Genomic DNA, 23,610 nt, shown 5'->3' with positions numbered 1-23,610 from the left:
CAGTTTAATGTATGCACATGGGAAAAGCACGGTGCTTTGTCTGCACCTCTGCTCCAAGTGACATCCACCATATTGTTTCCCACAGAGCCTATGTCCTCAGTCAGCACCTGCACACGCAACAGCATCCTCACCCACACCGCGTAGTTGGACAAGCTCTCGCTCCCTCCCTCCAGACCTGCCTGCTATTTAAAGAACCCCAAACCAACCGGGCAGGGGTTGGAGGCAGGCCCAGGATAGCCCGCATTGCCCGGCTTAGGGAAGCGCAGCGTTGTCACCTCGCTCCCCTGCTCACCCCGCCATGAGCCACCGTGGTCACCCCAACTCTCTCTCCTCCCTCTCGCCGCCTGGGCCCTCCCGCAGACAAAGAGGGCGGGGAGGGACAGCCCCTCGCCGTTCCGGGGCGGGCGGCGGCGGGGGAATCCCGGGCAGGCGGGCCGGGCGCGGCTGAGTCAGTGCGGGCAGAAGCAGGAGGAGGAGGAGGCGGGGCCGTGTCGCCTTAGACGCTGCGCCGGCCGTCGCTCGGTGGCTTTCCGGCCATGAGCCCCCCGGGAGCGGGACCCGGGCCGGGGCGGGCGGACGGCGGGCTCTGAGCCATGTCGCGGGCGGCGGGCGGCGAGTGCCGCAAGGAAGCGGCGGGCTGGGAGGGCGAGGACGGGCAGTGCGACTCGGGCATCGAGTCGCTGCGCTCGCTGCCGGGGGGCAGGGAGACCCCCGCCGCGCCCGAGGGCTCCGCGGCCCTCTCCCCCCACGAGGAGACCCTCGCCGAGGCCGCCGCCGCCGAGGAGCGGCTGGATTCCAGCTACGGCTCCGGTGCCCTGCCCGAGGCTCTGCCCGGGCTGCCGGGGGCTCCGGGGGACCGCCCCGAGGAGCCGCCGCCCCGTCCCGAGGGGCTCAGCCGGCAGCAGCTGGAGGCCCTGACCTACCTTTCGGAGGACGGAGACACGTGAGTGATCCCTGGGGAGCTGCGAGCGATCGCCCCCCAGCCCCGGGCTGCTCCCCTTGCTGCCGGCCGGGAGCCGGTGCCTAGAGATAAGCCAGGCTGTGTTTGCCGTGATCCCCAGCCCTCTCCCGAGAAACATCCGTTCTTGTTACTCCCCGTGGACTCCCCGGGCCCCTGTCCTAAGAGCCTCCCGCCTTGCCTTGGTGCGCGTGGATGCTTGGCATCCAGGTTTGGGTGGATGATGGCCCTCACCCGCCTGAGAGGTATCTGAGCCAAATCCAGAGGAGTGAGCAGGAAGCGATGCACCCCGGGCTACACGGCACAGAATGGACCCACCATAGGAAGCCAGCTTCCACTTGCCATGGGACTGCTAGCAATCAGAAGAAAGAGGGGAGCAAGCAAATCAACCCCCCCCCTCCCCACTGTTTCTTTCCCAGAGAATGCAAGGTTTCCTCCACAATGGGCAAGGCTTGGCTGTGTGAGATGGCACGTAAGCAAGTCCCGAAACAAGGTTGGCCATGCAGGGCAAGACCTTGCGATGGCTGTGTTAGACACTGCTCAACCGAGCAACCCAAGAACTGTTTGTTCTCAGGTGGGAATCACCTTGCTTTGCCAACTTGCCCACAGAGCTGCAGTTTTTGGCGGAGTTGTGACGTACACACGCCGATGTGGGGCTGCCCTCCTGAGCATCTGTGACGGAGACAAGTGTTTCTCTTAATGAGGGGGGCTTCCCACATCCCTAATGCCTTCTCAAGGGCAGAGGCATCACGCCAGAGTTATTTGGTTTGGCTTCTGGTAATTACCTTCAGCTAATCACAGCGTTTTTTCCTGTTGTACATTCCCTCGATGGAAGGTTTTCATCATGAGTGTACACACAGCATGAGCGAAGCATTCTCACAGTTGAGGGCAAAGCTTTGCCCCAAAACCAGGCTAGAGTTTAATACTGAATAATTGGTGCAAGAGGAAGAGAAACTTAGAGGCACTGACATGATCAAGCAAATGTCTTCAGCAGCGAGAGCAGCAAGAAAGCTCTGTCCTTGCCTGGCAGAGCACATCTGGATTGAAGCTGAAGATGAGCTGGGAGGCAGACTGAGTGTTTACTTCCCTGTTAGGAAGGAGGCTGTGCATCTGCTAATTAGCTCATTAATGCTGACTGTGGGATCTGTTCTGAGGATTGGCTGGAAGTCTCATGGCAAGCAAAGTTAGACTAAACCCAGCCTCCCACACTCCCCAGACAGGCTTTCTAGTCCTGTCCTATCTACAGGCTGTTTCTGTGGCTCCTCAGAATGGAGCAGCTTTGCCAGTTTTCCCAGCTGCAACACTAGAGCCAAGGTGCCCGTGGAGAGAGCCAGGCATCTTTTAATCAGAGCCGGGGAAGTAATGCTTCCCCTGTGGTTCGTCTGTTGTGGTGTGCCCAGGGCTCCTCGCTTACTGTTTTATTAGTGAGCCCCATAGATGCAGCTTCTTGGAGGTGCTTTTAGTGCTTGAGGATGTCTTGTTTGGTGGTTGAGGCCTTTTGCCTGTCAGACTTGCTTGGAGAGACGTAACACAAACATCTTATTAACTAGGAAAACATTAATCAATAGTGCCTTGTTTACTGTAGGCAGGAGAGGCTCTCAGAGAGCTCCCCAAATGGTTGCCTTTGCTCTTCTGTTTTCTCTCACTCACAGTGCATTTCAGAACAGGAAATCTGTAAGGAGTGAGGAAGGGAGCGATAGGTCTGCTGGTTGTACAGCTCTGGGCTCACCATGTCCACACAGGAGACAGGCTTTCCTGGGATCTAGTCCCACTGCTGGAAAAAAAAAAAAACAACAACTATTCTTGTGGTTAGAGTGGTGAGGCTGTGGATTTGTTCCTCCGCTATTCTTGTCTCTCCTCCTGACCCTGCGGCAGAGGTAGGTGGCATTTATATTTAGAAGTGCTGAACATCCACCACTTGGGTCGATGCAAGTGGGGACTGTGAGCACCCAGCAACTCACTGAACTGGCACCACTGCTCCCGGTTTTGTGTGTGAAAACAAGTCAGGGCTGATAGTAATGCTAAAGTCTATGGTGCAATTGCTCATCCAGTGCTGGAAGGTCCCCAGGGAGAAGGGATCAGATGGCCACAGGCTACATCCCTTTCATCTGGCCAGACAAACCCATCTTCTTTTCTTCTTTTCACCTCTGTCAGTAGCATATTTCCTTGTGTGCCTTTTTTAAATGTCTGCCACAAAACAGCTCTGGGCAAAGAATTAAAATCATACTGTCATTGTATTTCAGAAGACTTGGGCAACTACACTTTCCTATAATTGTAATTTTGAAAATAAAAAAAGTTCAAGGGTTGTGGCCAAGTAGTTCCTGTTTCCCCAGATGCCCTGGCTGGTGCTGAGTTGAGAGGAGCACTGGGCGTGCACAGAGGGAGCTGGCAAAAGTCTTGGCTCTACATGTGACAAAATCTTCACTGTCTGTAGCTCCCCCAGGCTCACCCACCTGTGCCATCTCAAGGTGTGCCTGTGTTTGTCAGCCTGGCACTTGTGGGGTAAGAACTGGAGGTGGAGGCAGAGGTGAAGATCACATGCTTGGGCAGTTGGAGTGTCAGCAGGATCCTCCTTGGACACCTCCCTGCCTGCCTCCGCAGGAGAGGAGCGTCAGAGCAGGCAGGATGAAGCAATGGGGCTAAAACTGTCTTGCCCTATGCCCAAACTTAGAAGGAGTCTCATTTTGGAAGGAAGGAAATTGGCTGACAGGAAGGATGGGGGTATGATGGCCAGTGAAATGCATGGGTGCTGTCTTCCAAGAATTATTTGCCCAAATGTCATCCTGTCCATGGGTCCCTAGGACCACTGGCTGCTCTTCTGCCTCAGGGAAGTCAGATTCACAGTAATCAGGCACGTTAGTCCCCAAGAGAGTGTGGCTCAGCTATGAGGGCAGAAGTCAAGCAAGAGGAGTGGGGTTTACAAGTGGAAGATGGTGGGTGCACTTCGGGCAGTGATCTGTATCCTGCTTATTGCGTGGGCTGGTAGAGAACAAACCCTCTGCACTCAAGCTCAAATGTCTCCTCCAAGCATGCATCTTTTCCTTGTGACCCAAAACTCCAAATAGCTGTCTCTTCCATGTAAACAAGCTCCTTTTCTGCTGACTTGGGTCCTGATGGGACTGCGTTGCATGGAAGTGAAAGAAAGGGGCTTTCCAGCTGTAGGCCTGGCTTTTTCTGAGTGGACTGCAGGCAGGTTTATTGTTGTGCCCCAGCCTCCAGACCATCTCAATCTTTATGAAGATTGACTGAGGAAACCCCATCCTTCCAGCCTCACCTGGCAGATGCACAGTTCCAACATCCTGGGGAAAGGATGGGTGTGGGACCAGCTCCTTCAAGGTAGAATGGGGTGTGAAGGGGTCACCTGTTTTTGTTCCAGCACAAGAGCAAACCTCCCTGTTTACTTGGGCTGATGTCAGCCTCTGCCACCTCTGGAGAGGCAGAGTTGATTCATCAGTGTGTGAAGTTAAGCAGAGCTTCCTCTCTCTAGGACTATGTAGTCTATCTTAAAAACATACTCTCCTTTCTCTCCATGGTGGTCCTTAGGCCACACACCACTTTCTGCCATGGTGGTGGAAAGGCTGGGGGCTGTGCCTCTGCAGGAGACTGTCTGCATGGGGTTCTGTATGTGCAGTGCAGCACCTCTGCAGGGGTGCAGATCAAGGGACCCCCGCTCAATCGCAGAAGGAAGACCTAGGCCTCCTTCAGATGGAAAATGGGACGGTGTGGTTTTGGTTGGGTGTGTGTTTCAGGGAGGGAGGGGAGCAGAGGAAGCCTGACTTCCTCCTTCCACCAGAGACAAGTGGTGCCCCATCTGCTGATAATAAATCACGTGCCAGTGGCTCGTGGGCTGAAATGCCTTAACAGGGGCTTGGGGACAGTTAATCAAGTAAAGTGAGGGCCCCATGGGAGCTGATGTTCTGAGTTCTTCACATGGATGGTAGTGAAGGGGCCTTCCTTGCCTGCATGGCTTGTTGCATTGTTGCTGAGCATGAAGGGTCATCTTGAAGGGGCCCAGAGCCACCTCTAACCATTCATTGGCTTGTGCCAATCTTAACCCTCTCTTAGTCATGTAGGCCCAGGCTGGAGACCTTTCCTGAGCAGGGGAATAGAGGTTGTCCCCATTCAGGCTGTCTGTTCCAGTGTGCCTGCTTTCTCACTGCTTGCCCTGCTGTACAAGGCTGTTGCTGAACCCCTGTGCCCTCTGTGCCTGTTGGAGTGCTCAGAATGCGACAGCAAAGATAGAAAAGGACAAGAAAGGGAAAAGACAGAAAGGGAAAGAAGGAAAAAGAAGCAGAGGATTGGAGAGGCTCAATTTTAGGAGACTGATTAAAGAAGTCTGATGCAGAGAGCACACCTAGTTGTTGGTCAGGCTGGGAGTTTCCCTGCTTTGCTGGGCTGGGCTATTGCCAGCTACCCAGCAGTGGGATGGCCATAGTTAATGGGAGGTGGGGATGCTCTTGGTTTTACCAGAGGGTCTTCAGAAACCTTGCTTGATTGCCAGGCTTCAAATCCATCCCAAGTTATTCCCTAGCATGCTGCCAGTTGTGGGCCATTAGAGGAAGTGAGTCCTAACATGGGTCTGCCAGGAGGGAGATTTTTCTGTGTCCAGCTCCCTGTCCCTGAACTTTCGGCTCTTCCTCTGTGTGTGCTCAGGAGTGTGGTAAACAGGAGAGCCTGGTGTCCCTCTAAGCAAGGCCAGGCAGTTCTGCACAAGTTGCTTTGGAATGCCCCAGAAGTTGCTGGCTGCTGCAGGGGTCACACCAACACAGCCGTGGCGTAAAGTGGGTAAGTCCTGGCAGCCTTCTGAGATTGTGCATGCAAGAGGATTTTTCCCTGTTTGGATGACTTCAGCCTGGCCTGGAGGAAGTTTCTTCAAACTTTCCACCTGCCTAGGTTTGCCTCAGAGCTGGGAACAAATGCAGGGAACTTCAGGACAGAGGAAGGGAAAGAATGGCTGGAAATTTCCATGTCCTGGGATGCAGAAGCCTGGCTTTAACAGATCAGCCATGGTGGGGTGGGCTTCAGGTCCTTGCATTCTGCAGGCAAACTCAACTGCTGCTGGAAAAGGGTTGAGCTCAGCTAATTTAACGCATTTTTTTATTACTGGCTTGGGTTTGGGTTTTATCAGTATAATGTGAAAAAATGAGGAGTCAGACATGACTGTGTAGGAAGAGGTTGTGGGATCTGAGCTGTGAGAGTGGTTACTGCCTCTGGGATGCTCTCTGTGTCACAGAGCTGGGAAGCCCCTCTGACTGGGGCAGATCCAGAGCTGAAGGGGGGCCCTGAGGTATCTTAGATCCACGGCTTGTGCCTCATTAAAAGAAAATCCTGAGACAGTGAGGATACCTGTGGTGCTGTAAATGATTGCTAGGGTGTGTTGTACAGGCTCTGGCAAAGTCCAGGCACTTTCCTCTTGGAAGAGACTCTTCTGACCTCAAGATAGCTCTTTGTGTACAGAAACTGTAGAATGTATTTGCCTCCCAAGGAGTCAGGTGTGAGTTTGTTCTGTTTGAAATGGACTGTCCACAGTTGATGGACTTTTTGGGATGTTTGCTGCTTTTATTGAAATTGTTCATCATGTTTCTCTGACAGTGACTGGCCCCTGCTTGGGTGGGCTGACCTGTTTTCTGGCTTGGCCCATCTGTGCATAGATAATAGTACGGGACAGGCCAATTCCCTTGTTTTGCAGGGAACAGCCCACAGGCATCTTATGTTTAGTGCTTCTGCAATCCCAGACCCACTATCTGCTCAGAAATGGAGCAAAATTCTCAAATGTGCGGGTGTAGAATCTAGAGGCTGTGAGTTCAGGGTACCTTCTCATCCCCACCTCACTGAAAAATGAGGCGCCCACAGCCCTTCTGCAGTACCATACCTCTCGTGCCTGTCAGCCTCCAGCTCCCCTCATCCTCAAATACTCAGACCAGACCCTCTGCAGAGCACCCCAGGAAAGGTAAGACTGTCTCCTCTGCTCAACTTTTGGTTCCCCACTCCTCACTCTGGCCCCAGGAGCAGCAGGCTGGGAAGCAGCTGCTACCCAGACTGGAGATCAGGAATGTTGAATCCAACGTGGCTGAAAGGACTTTGTATCCCTCTAGCTGCAACCTCCCTCCAGTCCCATCCCAAACCCCCCTCCACTCAAATTCAAGCTGTACCCTTCCTAGGGAAGGGGCAATGAAACCTGCAGGGCAGGAACACGGAACATGGGATAAGGCAGCTGAGATCCACTGCTCCCTTGGAGCTGCCAGAAGGCAGCTGGAACAGCTTTATGGAACAGGGCAGCATGGCTTTGGTATGTAGGGAGGAAGGAAAGGAAAGGAGCCAGGCTGGGCTGGTTCAGGGCTGCAGGGCAGGATCGAGCTGTTCTTGCTAAGCCACTGGCAGAGGTTCGTGCTGGTGGCTGAGGAAGCGGTTAGCAGTGCAGGTTACAGGGCTGGAACAGGAGAGCAGGGTAAGCGTGGAATTCCCCTGCTGTTTTCCTCCTCCCTTGCTCTGCTTTCTATTGCTGCTGGGGCCATTTCCTCCCCTGAACAAGTTTGCCTTGTGTGAATTGTTCGTGTGATTTCCTACTGTTCCACTCAGCCAAAACAAGGAGCTGGGAATGAGCTGTTCCTGCTGCAGACAGGGACCTTACCTAGAGAGGGAGTAAAATTTGTCAAAGCAAATTCTGTTGAATGCTGGGTCCCCTGATTAAGGTACTTCTTGGGTGACATAGTGAAGGAAGAGGTATCTTGCTCTACAGATAGGGGGTCTGCATGGTCAGCTCCTTTTCTAGAGAGATGGAAAAGGATAGCCAGAGAACTGGTGGGACTTCATCAGTTCTGCTTCATCAGTGTGTCAGAGCTAGGGTGTCACCCTTTACCCTGTTCTCCTGCCTCCAGTCATCATGTGTGGAAACTTCTCCTGCTGGACACTTGAAGTCACTCAGAAGTTGGAGGTGGACAGCACTGTGGAAATGGATGCTATCCTGTGCCTAAGCTAGAACTACTTTGGGCATGGCATGTTCATTCCCAGGGATATCCCCCAGGATAACCCCACCCTCTGTGCTCTCCAGGGTTGTTATCTCTCTGATGATGGGTAGATCACTTTGTGCCAGGGATGTCCTGTGCCTTTGTGATTCAGAGTGTTGAGTCCCCTTGTGCCAGGACAGAGCTGGTAAGCAAGTGGAAAAGCTGAGTGAACCCCACAATCTGTACTCCTGCTGTATTTCCCTTGCTCACAGCTCCTCCATCCCTTGCCCTTTCCAAAACTCCCTGTTGCCCTTTCTGACAGTTCCTGCTGGACACCTGCCCCTCTGGCTGCAGCCCGGAGCACTGCAGGCAAGAGCATGGGGAAGGAGGGAGCAGGCAAGTAGAGGAAAGCAGCGGAGAGATTGTGCAGGCAGCCTGGGATGGGCAAGGATCTGAGTATGGCAGGGTGGAGGGCTTGTTCTGGCAGGGCCACACTGCTGTGGCTGGGCAAGGAGAGGTTCTGGCAGTGAGCAGGCGTCTCTCCATCACCGTGTCCTGGCTCTGGCAGACGATGTGCCAGCACACAGCAGCCCATCAGCAGCTGGACCACGCAGCTGCCGTGACACAGAGAGAGGAGTGCTTGTAGCCTCAGTGGAAAAAGGTGGAGACTGGCATGATACCCGCACCTCAGGTCTCCTGGGTGTAAGAGGTTTCCTGAGTTAGGAGACAGTCCCAGTTCCTGGTTGGCAGCACTGCTGGTGGCACAGAATGCCTCGGTGTACATGTGGTGCTGGTGGTGGGCTCCTCCCAGCCCATGGCCTTGTGATGATTCCCCCAAGTAGCTCAGGTTCTTGCAGCCATTTCAGGAAGTTGAGGGCCAGTAATGAGGAAAGGCGGGAACAAATGCAGAAATGAAAGCCCAGGAGGAGGCTGCACCCGGGTGGAGAAGGAAGGGGGAGCAGGGGAAGCAGTCCTTCCAAGCAGGCATATCCCAGCTGCAAGGTGAAAGCCTGAACTCTAGCCAGGGGGGATGGTCACCCCCGTTGCCTCTTCAGCATGGGTGCTCAAACTAGCTCAGTGTCAGCCCAGCCCTAAACAGCTCCACTGCCTGGTTGAGCTGCAGAGGCAGCCAAGCCAGGAGGGTTGCTCGGGGATTTCCAGCTCTGCCGGATGACTGCCCCACTCGTCCCCACATGATGGTACAGTGTGGTGTGGGTAGTGACAGAGGGGCCCGGGGGATTCCTGGGGCACCAGGGCTGTCAGCCGTGGGACACAGCCCTGAGCACTGCTCTCTCCCCTGGGAGCCCAGCGTGGCTCTGGAAAGCGAAAGCACCAGTGGTTTAAAGTTCAAGCTGAATTGCTGTGGAAAGTCCCTCATTTGAGCAGTCTTAACTCTGCTATACCTGAAAAAGGCAGATCCTGCAGCCTCTTCCTGCACGTGGTGCCTGGGAACAGGTTTGGAGAAACAGGGGCTGTCCCTGCAAGTGTGCAGAGGACACCTCAGCAGAGGTGCTACCACAGGGACTGGGGGCCTGATGCAAAACCCAGCCGGGAATCTCCCTGCTCAGATTGTACCTAGGCTAGGGTTAGCAAAAGCCTGATGAGGGGAGGGCAATTCTTACTGCTTGTTGCCTTGTTCCTGAGCTGGGCCCCTTGGCTGTGCCTCTTCCACATGGTCCACTGAGGATGGAGCTCCTGCCCATGGAGCTGCTTGCAGCCCCCTTCCCTGCCCTGGGGGTGCTGGCAATGAGGGGGCACCCCATGGCTGTGCAGAGGCAAGCAAATGTGGGTGGCCTCCCCTTCCTGTGGGGAATTCCCTGCTGCAATATGTCCTGGGGCTTCCCCTGGGACAAAGCTTCTCCTGTTGGGCAGGGCCTCTCCCCTGGCAGCAGGGTGGAGAGGAACTGGTCTTGTTTTGCCTTCAAAATCAGGTTTCAACTGAAGATGCCTGGGGTCCCAGATGCTGGCTTGATCTTCAAGCAGCACTTGGGAGGAGGTCAGTAAAGGACATTTTTGGGGACTGGCCTCTGAGCTTCTCAGCACATTCATGTCCCAGTGCAGCTGGCAAAAAGGCAGCCCCCAGCCCCGCTTGCCTGCCATGCTTTAGGGCCAGGTGTTGTTCTCCTGCCTGTGGACAGATGCCCTCTATCCCCCACATTGCAGGCGGCATCCCAAAGCTGGGCTGTCTGGAGAGTGGGGTGTCTTGCCAGGGCTGGCACAGCTCTCACCCTCCATCTCTTGGCCCTGTCAGTCTCCATCAAAGCAGCATGGGTGGCAGAGCATAGCCTTCAGTTTGGAGCTGGTTCCTTCCAGAGACTGAGGCCACCCAGGGCCTCTAGTGCAGTGGTGAGGGGTCAGGAGGCTGAGCTCATGCCTGCCTTGCTGGGCAGAGTGGAAGCTGCTGCCTGCTCCTCGCTGCTGACCACAGTGGCCAGGTTTGGCCTGAGAGGGCTACCCTGTGGTGGGAGGATAGGCCCTTCAGTGCAGGGGGCTGGGAGAAGGAGGTTGGCAGCGGGGGACTGAAAATTCCCTCTCAGCTCTGCCTCTGTTATGTTCTCCTTTCTCTTCTGTCTATGCAGGGGCTGTCTGGAAATTAAACCTGTCTTTGGGCTGGGGGACTCTGGGGGTCCTGGCCACCCCATGGCTGTGGGGACCACAGGGACCACAGTGGTCCCTGCTTGGCACTGAGCTCTGACAGCTGCATCTCTGGTGTCCCTCTGTGCTGGCAGGCTGCGTGCCAGCCCTGCCATGATAGGGCTGAAAGGGAAGGAAGGATGTGGGTGAGAGAAGAGGAAAGTAGTGTGGACGAGCAGATTGGCTGGCATAGGGACTGCCATGCAGGTGATCTTGGACCAGCCCTGGGCTCCTGCCCAGCTGTGCCTGTTTGCCTTTGTGGAGGGGAAAGCAGAAGTACAGTGTGCAGCTGGCAGCAAGGAGCCGGAATTCCCCGGGCAGCTGCTGGAGCACAGATCTCTCTCCACAGCCACCAAACCCAGCTCTTGGACTCTGGGAAAGACATCCCAGGCTCTTTGGACCTACACCAGTTGGAGGCCTGGCTTTGAGCAGTGCCAGGTTGAAAACTTACACGTGCTGTGAGGTCTGAGGGAGGACCCTGTGTTGCTTAGCAGGGACAGGAGGGTTCCTGTGGGGATCAGAGTAAAGGACTGCCCTGTAGAGCCTCAGACCATGTTCCTGCCTTGGCCTTCTGCTGAGCTTCCCCAGGGAGAGGGCAAGACTGAAAACTTGCAAGCTGGAGGGAAGGAGACACAAGAGGCAGGGAGATTATTCCTTCATGCATCAGGGAAGGATCTCTTCTCCTGAGCATGGCACTAGGGACTTATTTTTCTTTTTTTTCTCTCCTGTTGCCATTAACCCCCTGTAGGTTGGTTCATCTGGCCATTATCCATTGTGTCCCAGCTGTAGCACTCTGCTGCATCGCTCAGCTACCCAGGGAGGTGCTGGAGATCCAAAATGATCTTTTCCAGGTATGCTGTTGTGATAAGCAGAAGATGGGAGGAAGAGAAGTGCCACAGGCTGTTCCCTGGATTGCTGCTCAATCCATCTGCCCTTTCCCTAGGACCTCACACCTGCTTCCCCCAGAGCATGGTGAAGGTCTTGTGTGTGCACCCTCTTTGCAGGGAGTGGAAGAAGAGAGGTGGAAATACCCTTCACCCCACAGTGCTGTGGGAGCTGTCACACTTCTCTCTCAGGGTTTCTTTGCAAGGCCCCAGGACATTGCATACAGCCCTGGAAGAGGCATGCTTGAATGTGGCAGGGGAGATAACTTGGGAGAATGTGATCTGTCTCCATGGGTGGTCTGTGAGCTGAGGTGCAGGGGAACAGCCGTGTGACCCCACCAGTGTCATCCACACGTAACGTCACAACAGGGATGGCGATGTCCTGCATGACAGTCAGCCCGTGCTGCCAGGCTAGCTCCTGGGGACTGGTGGGGCTCATCACACCTGGTGTCCTGCAGGGCATGCTTCCCTTTCCTGATTTCTCTCCAGACCCCGCTCCACCTCGCTGTGTACCTGGAGCAGCCCAGTGTGATCCAGGCACTGATCCACAAGGGAGTGAACCCTGGGCTGCAGGACCGCAATGGCAACACCCCGCTGCACTTGGCCTGTGAGCAGCAGCACCTGCAGTGTGCCCAGCAGCTGCTGGAGGGCCCAGCCACACCAGAGGGCACAAATCAGCCCCTCAGGCACCACCAGGACCTGCAGCTCCAGAACTGGCAAGGTGAGACCTGGGGGCAGCGCAGTGGCAGAACTGGTGGCCAGATTGGGACAGAGACCATGAGATGTGTATGCAGAGATCCAGGAGCACAGCAGAATGGGAATGTGGCTGGGATTGGTGTGTCCCAGCATAGTCTGGGCTGACTGTGGCTCTCTTTTGCCTCTCCATCACAGGCTTGGCCTGTCTGCACATCAGTACTTTGAAAGGGAACATCCCAATGATGTCTCTGCTGCTGGAGAGTGGTGCCAACATTGATGTTCAGGTAAGACTGGGCACAGTGTGATGTTTTGTAAAGGCTGAGATGGTGGGTCTCTTCTTTGGGCACTCCCTTCAGCCCTGGGGCAGGCACTGCTGTGAGATTTGTGAGCACTGAGTTTTGAGGGAGCAGGGAGTAAAGGTCCTTGAGAGGTTGTTGGGTGACAGCAATCAGGGTGGGGCCTGCGCTCTGCACCCAGTCAAAGAAGTGTGCGTGGGTGCTGCAGAGCCCAGCTGAGGGGACCCCCCACCCACATTCTTGTGATCTGTGGGTTGCAGGAGGGCACGAGCGGGAAGACCCCATTGCACCTGGCTGTGGAGTGCCACAATCGTAGAGCTGTCCAGTTCCTGCTGCGCAATGGGGCGTATGTGGATGCCCAGATGTACAACGGGTGCACTCCACTCCACCTGGCTGTGGGCCGCAAGGATGCTGCCATTGCTGCCATCCTCTCACACTCTGGGGCTGACACCCTGCTGAGGAACATGGAGAACGAGACAGCTCAGGACCTGGCTGATGGCAACGATGATGTGAGTCGCTGTGGGGGGAAGCCTGTGGCTCTGCGAGTGTGCCAGGGGGTGCAGGAGTTGGATGAGTAGAGAGACCCTCCTAGGAGGAGTTGTTAGCTGTTCCTGTCCTTCCCTGTATGTTGTAGGCATTGGCTCTGTGGTGTGTGGGATAACTGCCTTTTGCCTTGAGCCCTAAGGAAAAGCCCAGATAGGGTTTCATGGCACTTCTCTGGGACCATGGGAGGCTGGAGGACTAGGTGGGGGGAAGATTTGGACCTCTACCCCAGCTTGGTGAAGAGACAATCCTGGATGCTTACATGTCTGTGCCTTTGGTCTTTGCAGCTCCTTGCCTTGCTGCCCTTCGATGACCTGAAGATCTCAGGGAAGCCTGTTGTGTGCTCTGAATGAGCGGATGGACTCCTTTGGCCCATCGGGCTGCCTTCTTCCTCTGTGCTGCTGCCCACTAAGATCTTGTCTGCCTGCAGTTCAGTGGGTGCAGAGATACCTTGGGAGACTTATCCCACTGTCATTCCCCTATTTGGAAAAGTTTTGTTTGCCTCAGGCTGCCTTCCCAGATGGAAGAAGGTGGCATTATGAGCACTACACAGGGGAGGCTTTTCTTTTAGAATCCGCGCACTGCAGCAGGACTGAATTTTCCCTCCCTCCCATAACTTATGGGGATCTCCAGCATACACAGGGAAGGAGCCGGAGAGGACTCATTTTCACACTGTAGGCTGGACAGAGCATGGTCTTGCACTCCATCAGAATAAGTGTGGGGTGAGGAGAGTCAACACTCTAATAAATGTTTGCTGTTGCTGTGGGCACCAGAGGTTTCATGTGATCTAACCCATGCCACACCCCACAGCATCAGGAGGCTGTGCATCACTGCGGGGCCTTGGGGACGTGAAGGCCTACAGGGGTTTTCCCCATCTGCCTGCTCCCTCGGGTCCTTCACACCACAGAAGGTGAGTGGGAGCACGGGGCCTTCCCCACTTGCAGAGCATTTCTACTGCTCAGGGCCAAGGCTGGGGGATCCCAGCAAGGTGCTCTATTCCCATGCTGTCTTGCTGAGCATCTGGCTGCAGGGTTGGAGAAAGAGCATAGGAGATGGTGAATACCAGGTTGTGGTCTTGCTTCTGGCATTGTGCCTGACACCTTGGTGCTTTACTGTCCTGTGGTTTCCTCTTTCACAGAGGACAGGAAGATGCTGCCCCCCTCTCCTGGCTTGGAAGGGGGTTAAAATCTTAGGGTATGGGTCTTTCCTGGGTTTTGGATTCTCCCAGGCTGAAAGTGGAAGAGGTAGCAGCATTATCTTCCCATCCCTTCTGTTGTTCAGCTCAGCACCCTTCCCTGCCACTTAGTTCTCCAGCCAGATGAGCACATGCAATGTATTAGGAAATCAGCCAAAGGTGCTGTGGGAATGGAGGCACAGAGCTGACTTATCCCATCACAGCCAGGAAAATTCCTCACTTGTTGCCTGGGAGCAGCTGCTGTTGTTTGGAACAAATACTGGATAGTGCAATCGACCAGGATGCTCTGGAGTGAGCTTTTGTTCTTCCTCCCTTCTTGCAAGGGAATGCTGCCAGGAAAGCAGCATAAGGACCCCCCAGGCCTCTGGACCTTGCCTGGTTTTCTCAGCAGTCCTGGGCTGGTTGGCTCTGTTTCTTTTGAATCTTTGCCTCTCACCCTGCTGCAAACCTATGGGGCTGTTTAAAGGACACCTTTCACAAGGGACATGAGGCACCTTCCAAGCTGCCCAAAGAAGCAATGACAGATGCTGCAGGGCAGTGTGGGACGGTGTGGCCAGGGCTGTAGCTGGGAGCAAAGGGAAAAGGCAGAAACAAGTGATCTGCACTTTTGTGTTTGTTTTGTTATTTTAAAATAAACCTACTTGTTTTAAAAAGATGTCTTGTAAAACATTTCTGGGTGGCCATGTGCTGGCTGCAGCCAGCCCTGCAGCCATGCCTGGGGCTGGGATAGGGGATTTGGGAATGGGGGTGGAGTAGGTGCTACACTGACCTGCAGCCCCCAGGCAGCACCTGTGCCCAGTCCAGGGCTGGCAGCTCAGAGGCGGCTACCCTGAGACATAGGGGCAGGAATGTGGGGATGCTGAGGGCTTTTAGCTTGAATCAAGAATAGTGTGGCCATCAGGACGAGGGAAGTCATCATCCCTCTGCATTTGGGGCCTCCCATGGTGTCCTGTGTCCAGTTGTGGGCTTCTCACTTCAAGAGGGTGCTGGAGAATGTCTAGAGAAGGGCAACAGAGCTGGTGAACAGTTTGGAGCAAAAGCCCTATGATGAGCTGCTGAGGAAGCTGGGGGTGTTTAGCTTGAAGAAAAGGAGGCTCAGGGTAGACCTTGTCCCTCTCTACACCTCCCTGAAAGGCAGGTGTAGCCGGGTGGGGATCGGCCTCTTTTCCAGGCAACCAGCAACATGACAAGAGGACATAACTTCAAGCTGTGCCAGGGGGGAATCGGATTGGATAGTAGGAGGACTTTCTCTGCAGGAAGGGTGATTAGACATTGGAATAGAAAGGCCAAGGAAGGTGGTGGAGTCACCTTCCCTGAAGGCGTTTAAGGAAACCTTGGCTGTGGCACTCAGTGCCTTGATCTAGTTGAGATGGTGCCGTTCGGTCATAGGTTGGGCTCGACGATCTCTGGTCTCTTCCAACCTGATTGATCCTGTGCCGCCGTGATCGCGGCCCCGCCCCGCGCCGCCCGCCGCGGTCCCTCCGGAGCGGCAGGGGCGCTGTGGGGCGCGGAGCGCGCCCGCCGGGCGGGGGTTCCGCCGCCGCCGCCGCCGCCGGGAGCGGAGCCGAGGGGAGCCGGCCGACACCGGGCCGGGGCCGGGCCGCAGGTGGGTACCGAGGCCAGGGCGGGCCGGGCCGCCAGCGGCAACTGCCCTGCTCGACGAGGGCGGGCGAAGGCAGCCGCCGCGCCGCCGGCCTGCTCGCTGCGAACGTGGCCGCCGGGCAGGGAGGCGGCGCCGGGGCCACGCTCACCCCGCACCCAGGCGGGCGCCGCCTCTCCCGCGGGGCCGTCGGAGCCTCGGGCGGAGAAGCCGCGGAGCGGCGAGCGCAGGGCTGTCCCTTGCCGGGAGCCCCGCGCCGTGCCCGCGGCGGAGGGTGCCCCGCGGCCGGCGGGGAGCGGCAGCCCGGTGCCTCTCTCTGCTCGTGGCCCCGGGGCAGAGGCGGCGGTCGGCCCTGGGGGGACAGTGGCAGGAATGCCCTGCGACCCGGCAGGGGCAGGGAGCAGACGAGGGATCCCGAGATGTTAGTATGGACTTGGCAGCTCCAAGCTTGCGTTTTACCTCAGCCGTTCCAGGCGCTGGGGGCGCGCTCAAGAGTATCAGGGCTGTAGGCAGGGATCTTTTTCAGACCCGCGACCCAAAATGCGCATCCCAGGCAGAAGCCCGGGTGCCAGCCCGGCTCTGGAGCGGTGCGTTTGAGAGCTGCCCTTGCAGTGCCCAGGGGAGCACGGCCGGCTCCGCAGACTAAGGCTCCTTTCATGCCTCTGCATGTTGCCTGCTCAGCCCCCCCCCTCTTTCTACCTGTAACACTGGCGTCCCTGTTCCTTCCCAGCCTCGGCAGAGAGGGCAGGGCCTGCTGCACTGAGTCAGCTGTCGGGGCCTGGGAATTGCTAGCGCAGGCATAGAGAGCCATTGTCCCTCCATAGCCTCCTCTTCACGGTCGCTGTGGGAGAGCAGGGCCGATTCTCCTCCCATGGCAGCGCTGCAGGAGCTGGCAGGGTAACAGCAGGCGCAGTCGTGCTGAACGGAGCTTGTGGTCCCTGTAAAGTTGGAAATGTGGCAACAGACCCTGTCATTTATGTCTGACTTCTGCAAAAAGTGAACAGTGCTTCTGCACCCCACCATCAGCCAGGGTTACATAATATGGACCAACCCAGGAGCACATGGGCAACTCCAGCCCCAGGTGAGAGCACTGAGCCCTGTTTTTGCATCCCACAGCACCTCTACAGCCTGTGATGATGCCACTGCAGCAGGAGAAATTGAGTGGAGGTGTCAGACTGTCTTTTCTAGGGGAGAGGGGAGACAGAGGAGTAGGAAACGGGCAAAGAAATCTACCCTTAGCCATTTGCACCACTCTCTGGGCTGGGAATTTCTATGTCCTGTAAGTCACAGAAGGGAGATTTCTGGGTGAAACACAGCCTCAGCTTTGGTCGAGTTGTTGAACTCCTAGGGCCTTGCCACAGTAGCTGAGGATGAGAAAAGTCCCTGAGGTCTTTCCCAAGGGGACAAGAGGTTGGTGGGAGTGCTTGCTCATGAAATGGCAGGGGATTTTTTTTGCCTTTAAAGCCCTTAAGTTTGTAAATCTCAGAATTTTGCGTGGGGGCTACTAAATGTCACAGCTATACAACACTGGGGCCAGGTACACCCCTAATTAGGGCCGAAACTTCTCTGACTCACTTGTTTCTGGGGGAGGAGGAATTAACATCTCTGTCCCTTTCAGTCACAGGAGCATTTCTGGTGTGTGTTTATGTAGCCAGCCCACAGCACTCTCACCTGGCCCTCAAGGCAACTGGGAGGCTTTTTCCACTGAGGAAACTGGCAGGGATGTAGCATGGACCAGGGAAACCTTCTACTGTGATGCAGGAACCTGCAGATTGCTTTGTGAGGGGAGGATGCAGGCGACCTTGGGTGTAGGAAGTTCTTGCCTGGTTGCTCATTTTGTTGAGTACCTGGTGCCCCTGAATATTGCAGGTTTGCCTCTGTGAGAGAGAGGACACTGAAAGGAAGAACTCCTTCAAGGACTATTCTAGCTGTTTTAAAGCTGGCTAGATCACTTCCTACAGCTACAGCTTAAGAATATCAGCTGTACCTCTTGCATAGTCCTGGTAAAATCCCAACCAGACAGCTGGTGGGAAACTTCTTTTCCAGCCTTGCTTTTCTGGCTGTGCTTTGCCAAGTGGGTGAACCCTGGTAATTTCCTCTGAGCTGTGAGGAATGCCTTGGCACACTTCCAGGGCTGCACAGGGCGGTGGGGGAGGCTCCAAACCCTGCAGCCCCAAACCCTGCCTCTCCTCCACTCACCTGGTGTAGCTGGAGGGGAAAGCTCTGAACTGTTTGCTTCCAGAGGAAGGTTGCTCATTGCTACAGGCTTGAAACATGAGCTTCTATGTAGGAGTGAATTTTTCCATTCAGTGACCTTTTTCTTTTCCACCCAAAAGCTGTGCTGAAGTTTAACTTATAAAGGTGAGGTGTGAGGTGCTCCTTGCATTTGGAGTAAGGGTGTAGTCAAAACCAGATTGTTACAGCAGTGTTTTCTTTAATCCTGGCAATCCAAGGTTCTAAGTCCACATGTTCCAGAGCAATCACCTTTGATGGAAGCAAATGTGTATGTCTGGCCTGTGCTTTCCAGCTCCAGAGGACTTTCCATACTCTGTGTGGTGCCAGCATCACTGTTGTCACTGCAGTGGGGTCTGGGTGGCCGTAATACAGCTGATGAGGATCAGACTGGATGATGGGTATTACAGGCACATGGAGTGGAGCTGTCCATGTACCAGGAACCCACCACCTGCCTCTTTCTCTGCAGATTTCACCTTCCCCTCGTGCTGGCTTCCTTCCCTACAATGGCTACAGGTGAAGAGATCGCCCCTGTCCTGCAGGACTCGTGGGGGGACTTCTGGCTCTTCCGTTTCTTTGTTAATGCTGCTGGCTATGCGAGTATTGTGGTACCAGGCTTCCTCCTCATCCAGTACTTCAAGAGAAGGAACTACTTGGAGACAGGTAGGAGTGGGAGCTTCCCTTCCACATCCTGCATCCTTTGGAGATCTCTGCCCTGCCTCTGTCTACGTCACTCAGGTTGTTGCCCCAGCCTGCATTGTCAGGCTTGAGCCACTCACAGAGCTGTGTCCCAGTGCTGTATAGCTGCTATCCTGAAACAGATTTCTCTGAGGCTCCCATGCCAACAGATCTGGAGGCTAGTGAGGAAGGAGGCTTCACCTCTCAAGCTGGTGCAGCATGTCATGCCCAGGCTTTGGTTAATTGTGTCTCCATCTTCTCTTACCCTGTTCAGGCCGAGGCATTTGCTTCCCTGTCATCAAATCGTGTGTGTTTGGCTCTGAGGTGAAGTCTGTACATCAGGATGATGGCTCCCTGCCACCCCGAGCAGAGCCCACAGAGTCCTCCACAGCCCGACAGGTCTTCAAGCTGCTCTTCTGTGCTGCTGGTCTACAGGTGAGGGTCCTGTGAATGTTTGGTTGTCCCATTCTGGAAGGAGGAATTGCCCAGTGGGCTAGGGACTGTCAGTTCTTTGAAGATCAAGGATGCAATGCTGTCCTTTATCAAGGCTGGGTTGGAGGCTGGCACAGTCCACCTCTTAAGGGCTGTGGAGGTCCATTTTGCTTTTGTCATTTTGGGTTGGAGCATCCTATCTCTCTGATCACAGTCCTCTGGAGCCTCTGAAAGTTCTGTGATTCAGCAGATTGTTAAGGCTGCTTTTGTTCTGGCCCTGATGTCAGATCAGCAGATAGTTTGAACCCTCTTTTCTCCCCGGCTCTCCATGGGTCACTGTCTGGGGCTGATGCATTCTGCCTTGATAGATTGAATTTGAGTACTGGAGAGAAAATAGTTAATTCAGCTGCAGATAAACAGGAATTTAAAATCCTAGATTCCCCAAGTCTCAGCTACAGCCTGGGCATCATTAGGAAGGGCAACTTTTTTGATCTGTGAGGACAGAAAATAGCAATGTGGACACTGAGCTAAAAAAAACCCAGGTGTCCTGCAGCCAGGAAGCTACTCGCTCTCTGGCCTACTCTCCCAGCCCATTCAGACTTGCTGTGGGCCACCTAATTCTTTCATCTCTGTCTTAGTTGCTTGGGAGATGTGCGATGAGAGGAAGACTGTATTACTTCTGTGAGGGACTTGGTGTTGTTACACCAAAAGTAGTGGGAGATGACAACCAGGACAGCGATCATCCCTCATGGACAATTTTGTGTGCTGGTTTTGAAACTAGAACTGATTTGGATGTAAAAACCAGGCCTAAGGAGCTGGAAGTGAAAACCAGTACAGAGGCCATTGGGAGAACTGCCAGGATCTGCCGCAGGAAGCTGGCACCAAAACCACAGCTGTAAAATAATCAGTATCAGTAATGTTCCCTGATTCGGTCAGTCTGGTTCCACAGGCTTAAAGTAGCTCAAAGCATAACTGCTCACTCACCAGGATGTTTGCACTGTGGGCTTTTCTCTCCTGTACACTGAGCAGGTGTGGTTTGGAACAGAATGTTCCTGGTTGTAACCACATGGGACAAGGGGCTCCCTCAGATGGGTGGAGTGGGGGGTGTTCCCAGTCTCCCAGTGTCTCAAGGAAGCAGCGCCATGAAGAGGATGAGGCAACACTGGGGAAAGCAAGGATCTCCTGGGGACTGTTCTTCCTGTTGTTGGCAACTGCTGTTGTGGGTCCTGACTCTCCCTGTGCTCCTGCTGTTTTGCAGGCTTCCTACCTCACATGGGGTGTCCTCCAGGAGCGTGTGATGACCAGAACGTATGGTGCCACTGAAACAGACCCTGGTGAGAAGTTCAAGGACTCCCAGTTCCTTGTGTTCATGAACCGCATCCTGGCCTTCACAGTGGCTGGTCTGTACTGTGCCCTGACCAAGCAGCCACGCCATGGGGCTCCTATGTATAAGTACTCCTTTGCCTCCCTGTCCAACATCCTCAGCAGCTGGTGTCAGTATGAGGCACTCAAATACATCAGTTTCCCCACCCAAGTGCTGGCCAAGGCCTCCAAAGTGATCCCAGTGATGATGATGGGCAAACTGGTGTCACGCAAGAGTTATGAGTACTGGGAGTACCTGACTGCTGCCCTCATCTCCGTGGGGGTCAGCATGTTCCTGCTCTCCAGTGGTCCTAACAGGACAGTGTCCACTGTCACCACTTTCTCTGGCATAGTGCTCTTGGCTGGCTACATAATCTTTGACAGCTTCACCTCCAACTGGCAGGACGCTCTCTTCACCTACAAGATGTCTCCCGTGCAGATGATGTTTGGCGTCAATGTCTTTTCCTGCCTTTTCACCGTGGGCTCGCTCTTGGAGCAGGGTGCCTTGCTGGAGTCGCTGCGCTTCATGGCTCGCCACTCGGAGTTCACCGCCCACGCCGTGCTGCTCTCCGTGTGCTCTGCCTGTGGCCAACTCTTCATCTTCTACACCATCAACCAGTTCGGGGCAGCTGTCTTCACCATCATCATGACACTCCGACAGGCCTTTGCCATCCTCCTCTCTTGCCTCATCTATGGGCACACTGTCACTGTTGTGGGTGGGCTGGGCATAGCCGTTGTCTTCATGGCCCTCTTTCTCCGTGTCTATGCCCGCAGCCGCATGAAGAAGCGCAGTAAGAAGCTCCCGCCGGGGGAGACCCCTGTACAAAAGGTCTAAGGAAGCTGAGGCCATGGCATCTAAGCCATGCCCGCTGTCCTATCTCCACTCGAGGGTATTTGCTTGATTTCTCAGAACCCACTGAGGAGAAGAGTGGGGTATGGATAGGCAGGACCAGTGACTCAGTTTTCTACCTGCTTTTCCTGGGAAAGGGGCTGGAACAAGCCCAGGAAATGCTCTGGGCTGATGCAGCTCTAAACTTTTCCATTTGCCTTAATAGGTCAAAGACTTACAGCCAAGGCACAGGCCTGGGAGCACACCAGCATGGGGCTGCTGGTATTCCTGCCTCACCTCTGTCTTGTGGCTACTCCCCAAAGTCAGTGATGAACAAGGGAACTCCTCCCTGGCACTGTCTTGCCTTTGGCTAATGTTCTTCCAGTTCTGTTAGTATTACAGAGCCTGGCAGAAGGAAAGGGCAAGTAAAACACTAGGTTTCTTTTTGAAACACCTCTGAGTGAGGCAAGTCCCAAGCTGAACCCATCAAAGGGTGAGGAGCGCTCTTCCTCCATTCCAGGAGGGGCTCTGGGTAGTACAGGCACAGCTAAGGGAAAGACTCGCACTCTGTCCTACCCCAGGCCTGGGATCTGCTCTGGGACGGCACTGCAATGAAAGCCAGTACCTCCCCATTTGATTTTATCAATTCTTTGCCCCTGCCACAGGACGCTTTCCTTTGCTTCCCTCAACCCAGGCTGATTTGTATGCAGTACCTGAGCTGGACAGTTCCCAAGGCTTGCAGAGTCCTTTGAGGTTGCTTTTTGGTTACATCTGCTGCTGGTACTGGCCATAGGCTGCGCTGCCCAGAAGCCCCAGCACGGCCTTGGGGTTCCTCAGTGCCACAGTTTCTGGGCTTGGCAGTTGCCATTCAGACAAGCACAAACAACCCCTCTTTTTCCTGTCACTTGGAGGCACTAGCCCTGGTTTTCCCAGGGGCTGGCCAGAGTCTGTGCCTGGAGGGTTGGGACATGGGGCAGAGCCCGCTTGCGGTGCCTTGTTCCTGCTCCACAGACAGCAGGGGATGGAGCAGTGAAAGCTGTTCTTCCCCAGAAGCCTGGGTTTTATTGGATAATCCTTTTCTCATCAACACAACCTGCCTGAAAAACCAGCAGGTTTTGGTACTTTTCCAAGGCAACCTTTTTTCTCTTTTTATTTTATTAAATTAAAAATATGCTGCATATAGTGCCATGGACAGAAATGTGGGGTGTTTTTTTTTTTTCCCCCCCCCTCCATGTACCTGAAAGCAGGCAAAAGAGATTTCCAACTCTTCCTGCACCCCTAGTCTCTCTGGGACAGGAAAGTTGTTTTTCCAAATACAGGTGCCGCTCCCTGCATTTGCCAAGGCTGATATCAACCAGGGTTGCACTCAAAGCTGCAAAGCCTGGAGATCCTTGCACACACAGTTGAGGTGCACAGCCAGCTTTGGAATGCTGCTTATGCTGGTGGGCAGGTTAAGGAGCCATTAGCGTGAGCTTACTTTGACTCCTAGGCTCCCTGCATGGTGCAACTTAAGAAATTCCCAGTGGGTGTAGCGACCTAGAGGTGATACAGAGGGCCACGGGTGCCATGACATTTTGTGGGGTGTATTGCAGCAGCCAGAGCCAGGAGAAGCTTGAGGTGTGGATGGTCCATCCTGCTGCTAGGTGTGGGAGCTCTGGTGAAAAACCATGTAAACAAGAGACCAGACTGGGGCCTAACTCAGCTAGGGAAAGGGGACACTCATGGGAGGGTTACAGGAGAAACAGAAGAGGAGAGTAGGGACAGTAGTGACTTAGCTGAGCCTGGAAGAATACCAGAGCTGGTGCTGAGCACAGCTCAGGCTTCAGAGCACTTGGCTCTCCAGCAGTTTTATTTATGCTCCTTTTCTAGCTCTGAGCTTTTGGAGGTGCCTGTGCAACCTCCCAGCTTTTCATCCTGCCCTACAAATTAGCCCAAATGTCTGCACCCACCATCTGCTGACAGACTGAAAATGGAATGTGATTTCCTTGATTAAAAGCAAACAAAACAACAAAAACCCACATTGCCAGGCATAACCTTTCTAATTCAAATGTAGATTTATACAAAACAGTAGTGGAAAAAGAAAACACAGGACATTAATTTAAAAAGTTAATTTTTTATCGATTCAGTTATTTGGCTACACCTTCCTTTCCAGAGAGAAATCCTGCTTTTAAATAATTTGCTAGCTCAGCTCCATCACTGCCCTAGCAGGCTGCACCCACATAGCTGCCACAATGGCAGCACAGTCAGTGTCTTGGTGTGCAGCAAAGGATTCCAGCAGGCTCTGTCTCCCTGTTGAAGATTCTGTTTTATGCCTGTGGCAGTTG

The 23,610-nt window shown here is 54.5% G+C and overlaps 2 protein-coding genes across 3 annotated transcripts; both read left to right on the top strand.

Moving 5' to 3' along the window:
• The first annotated feature begins 488 nt into the window (after positions 1 to 488).
• Positions 489 to 13,738, top strand: NFKBIE (NFKB inhibitor epsilon). Its single transcript, XM_062490316.1, has 6 exons — positions 489 to 943; positions 11,288 to 11,390; positions 11,913 to 12,144; positions 12,315 to 12,403; positions 12,676 to 12,924; positions 13,246 to 13,738. The coding sequence occupies exons 1-6, from the start codon at positions 594 to 596 to the stop codon at positions 13,309 to 13,311; spliced, it is 1,089 nt and encodes a 362-aa protein (XP_062346300.1). The 5' UTR covers positions 489 to 593; the 3' UTR covers positions 13,312 to 13,738.
• Positions 13,732 to 22,471, top strand: SLC35B2 (solute carrier family 35 member B2). 2 transcript variants are annotated; one of them, XM_062490313.1, is made up of 4 exons: positions 13,732 to 13,868; positions 18,455 to 18,648; positions 18,938 to 19,098; positions 20,354 to 22,471. In XM_062490313.1, the coding sequence occupies exons 1-4, from the start codon at positions 13,753 to 13,755 to the stop codon at positions 21,290 to 21,292; spliced, it is 1,410 nt and encodes a 469-aa protein (XP_062346297.1). In that variant the 5' UTR covers positions 13,732 to 13,752; the 3' UTR covers positions 21,293 to 22,471. The 2 variants fall into 2 exon arrangements, with proteins under 2 accessions (XP_062346297.1, XP_062346299.1); XM_062490315.1 differs by lacking the exons at positions 13,732 to 13,868; positions 18,938 to 19,098 and having other exon boundaries at positions 18,459 to 18,648.
• The last annotated feature ends 1,139 nt before the right edge of the window (positions 22,472 to 23,610 follow it).

This window comes from Cinclus cinclus, chromosome 3 (assembly GCF_963662255.1).
Source record: "Cinclus cinclus chromosome 3, bCinCin1.1, whole genome shotgun sequence".
Lineage (NCBI taxonomy): Eukaryota > Metazoa > Chordata > Aves > Passeriformes > Cinclidae > Cinclus > Cinclus cinclus.
This window is presented reverse-complemented; position numbering and strand designations above follow the sequence as displayed.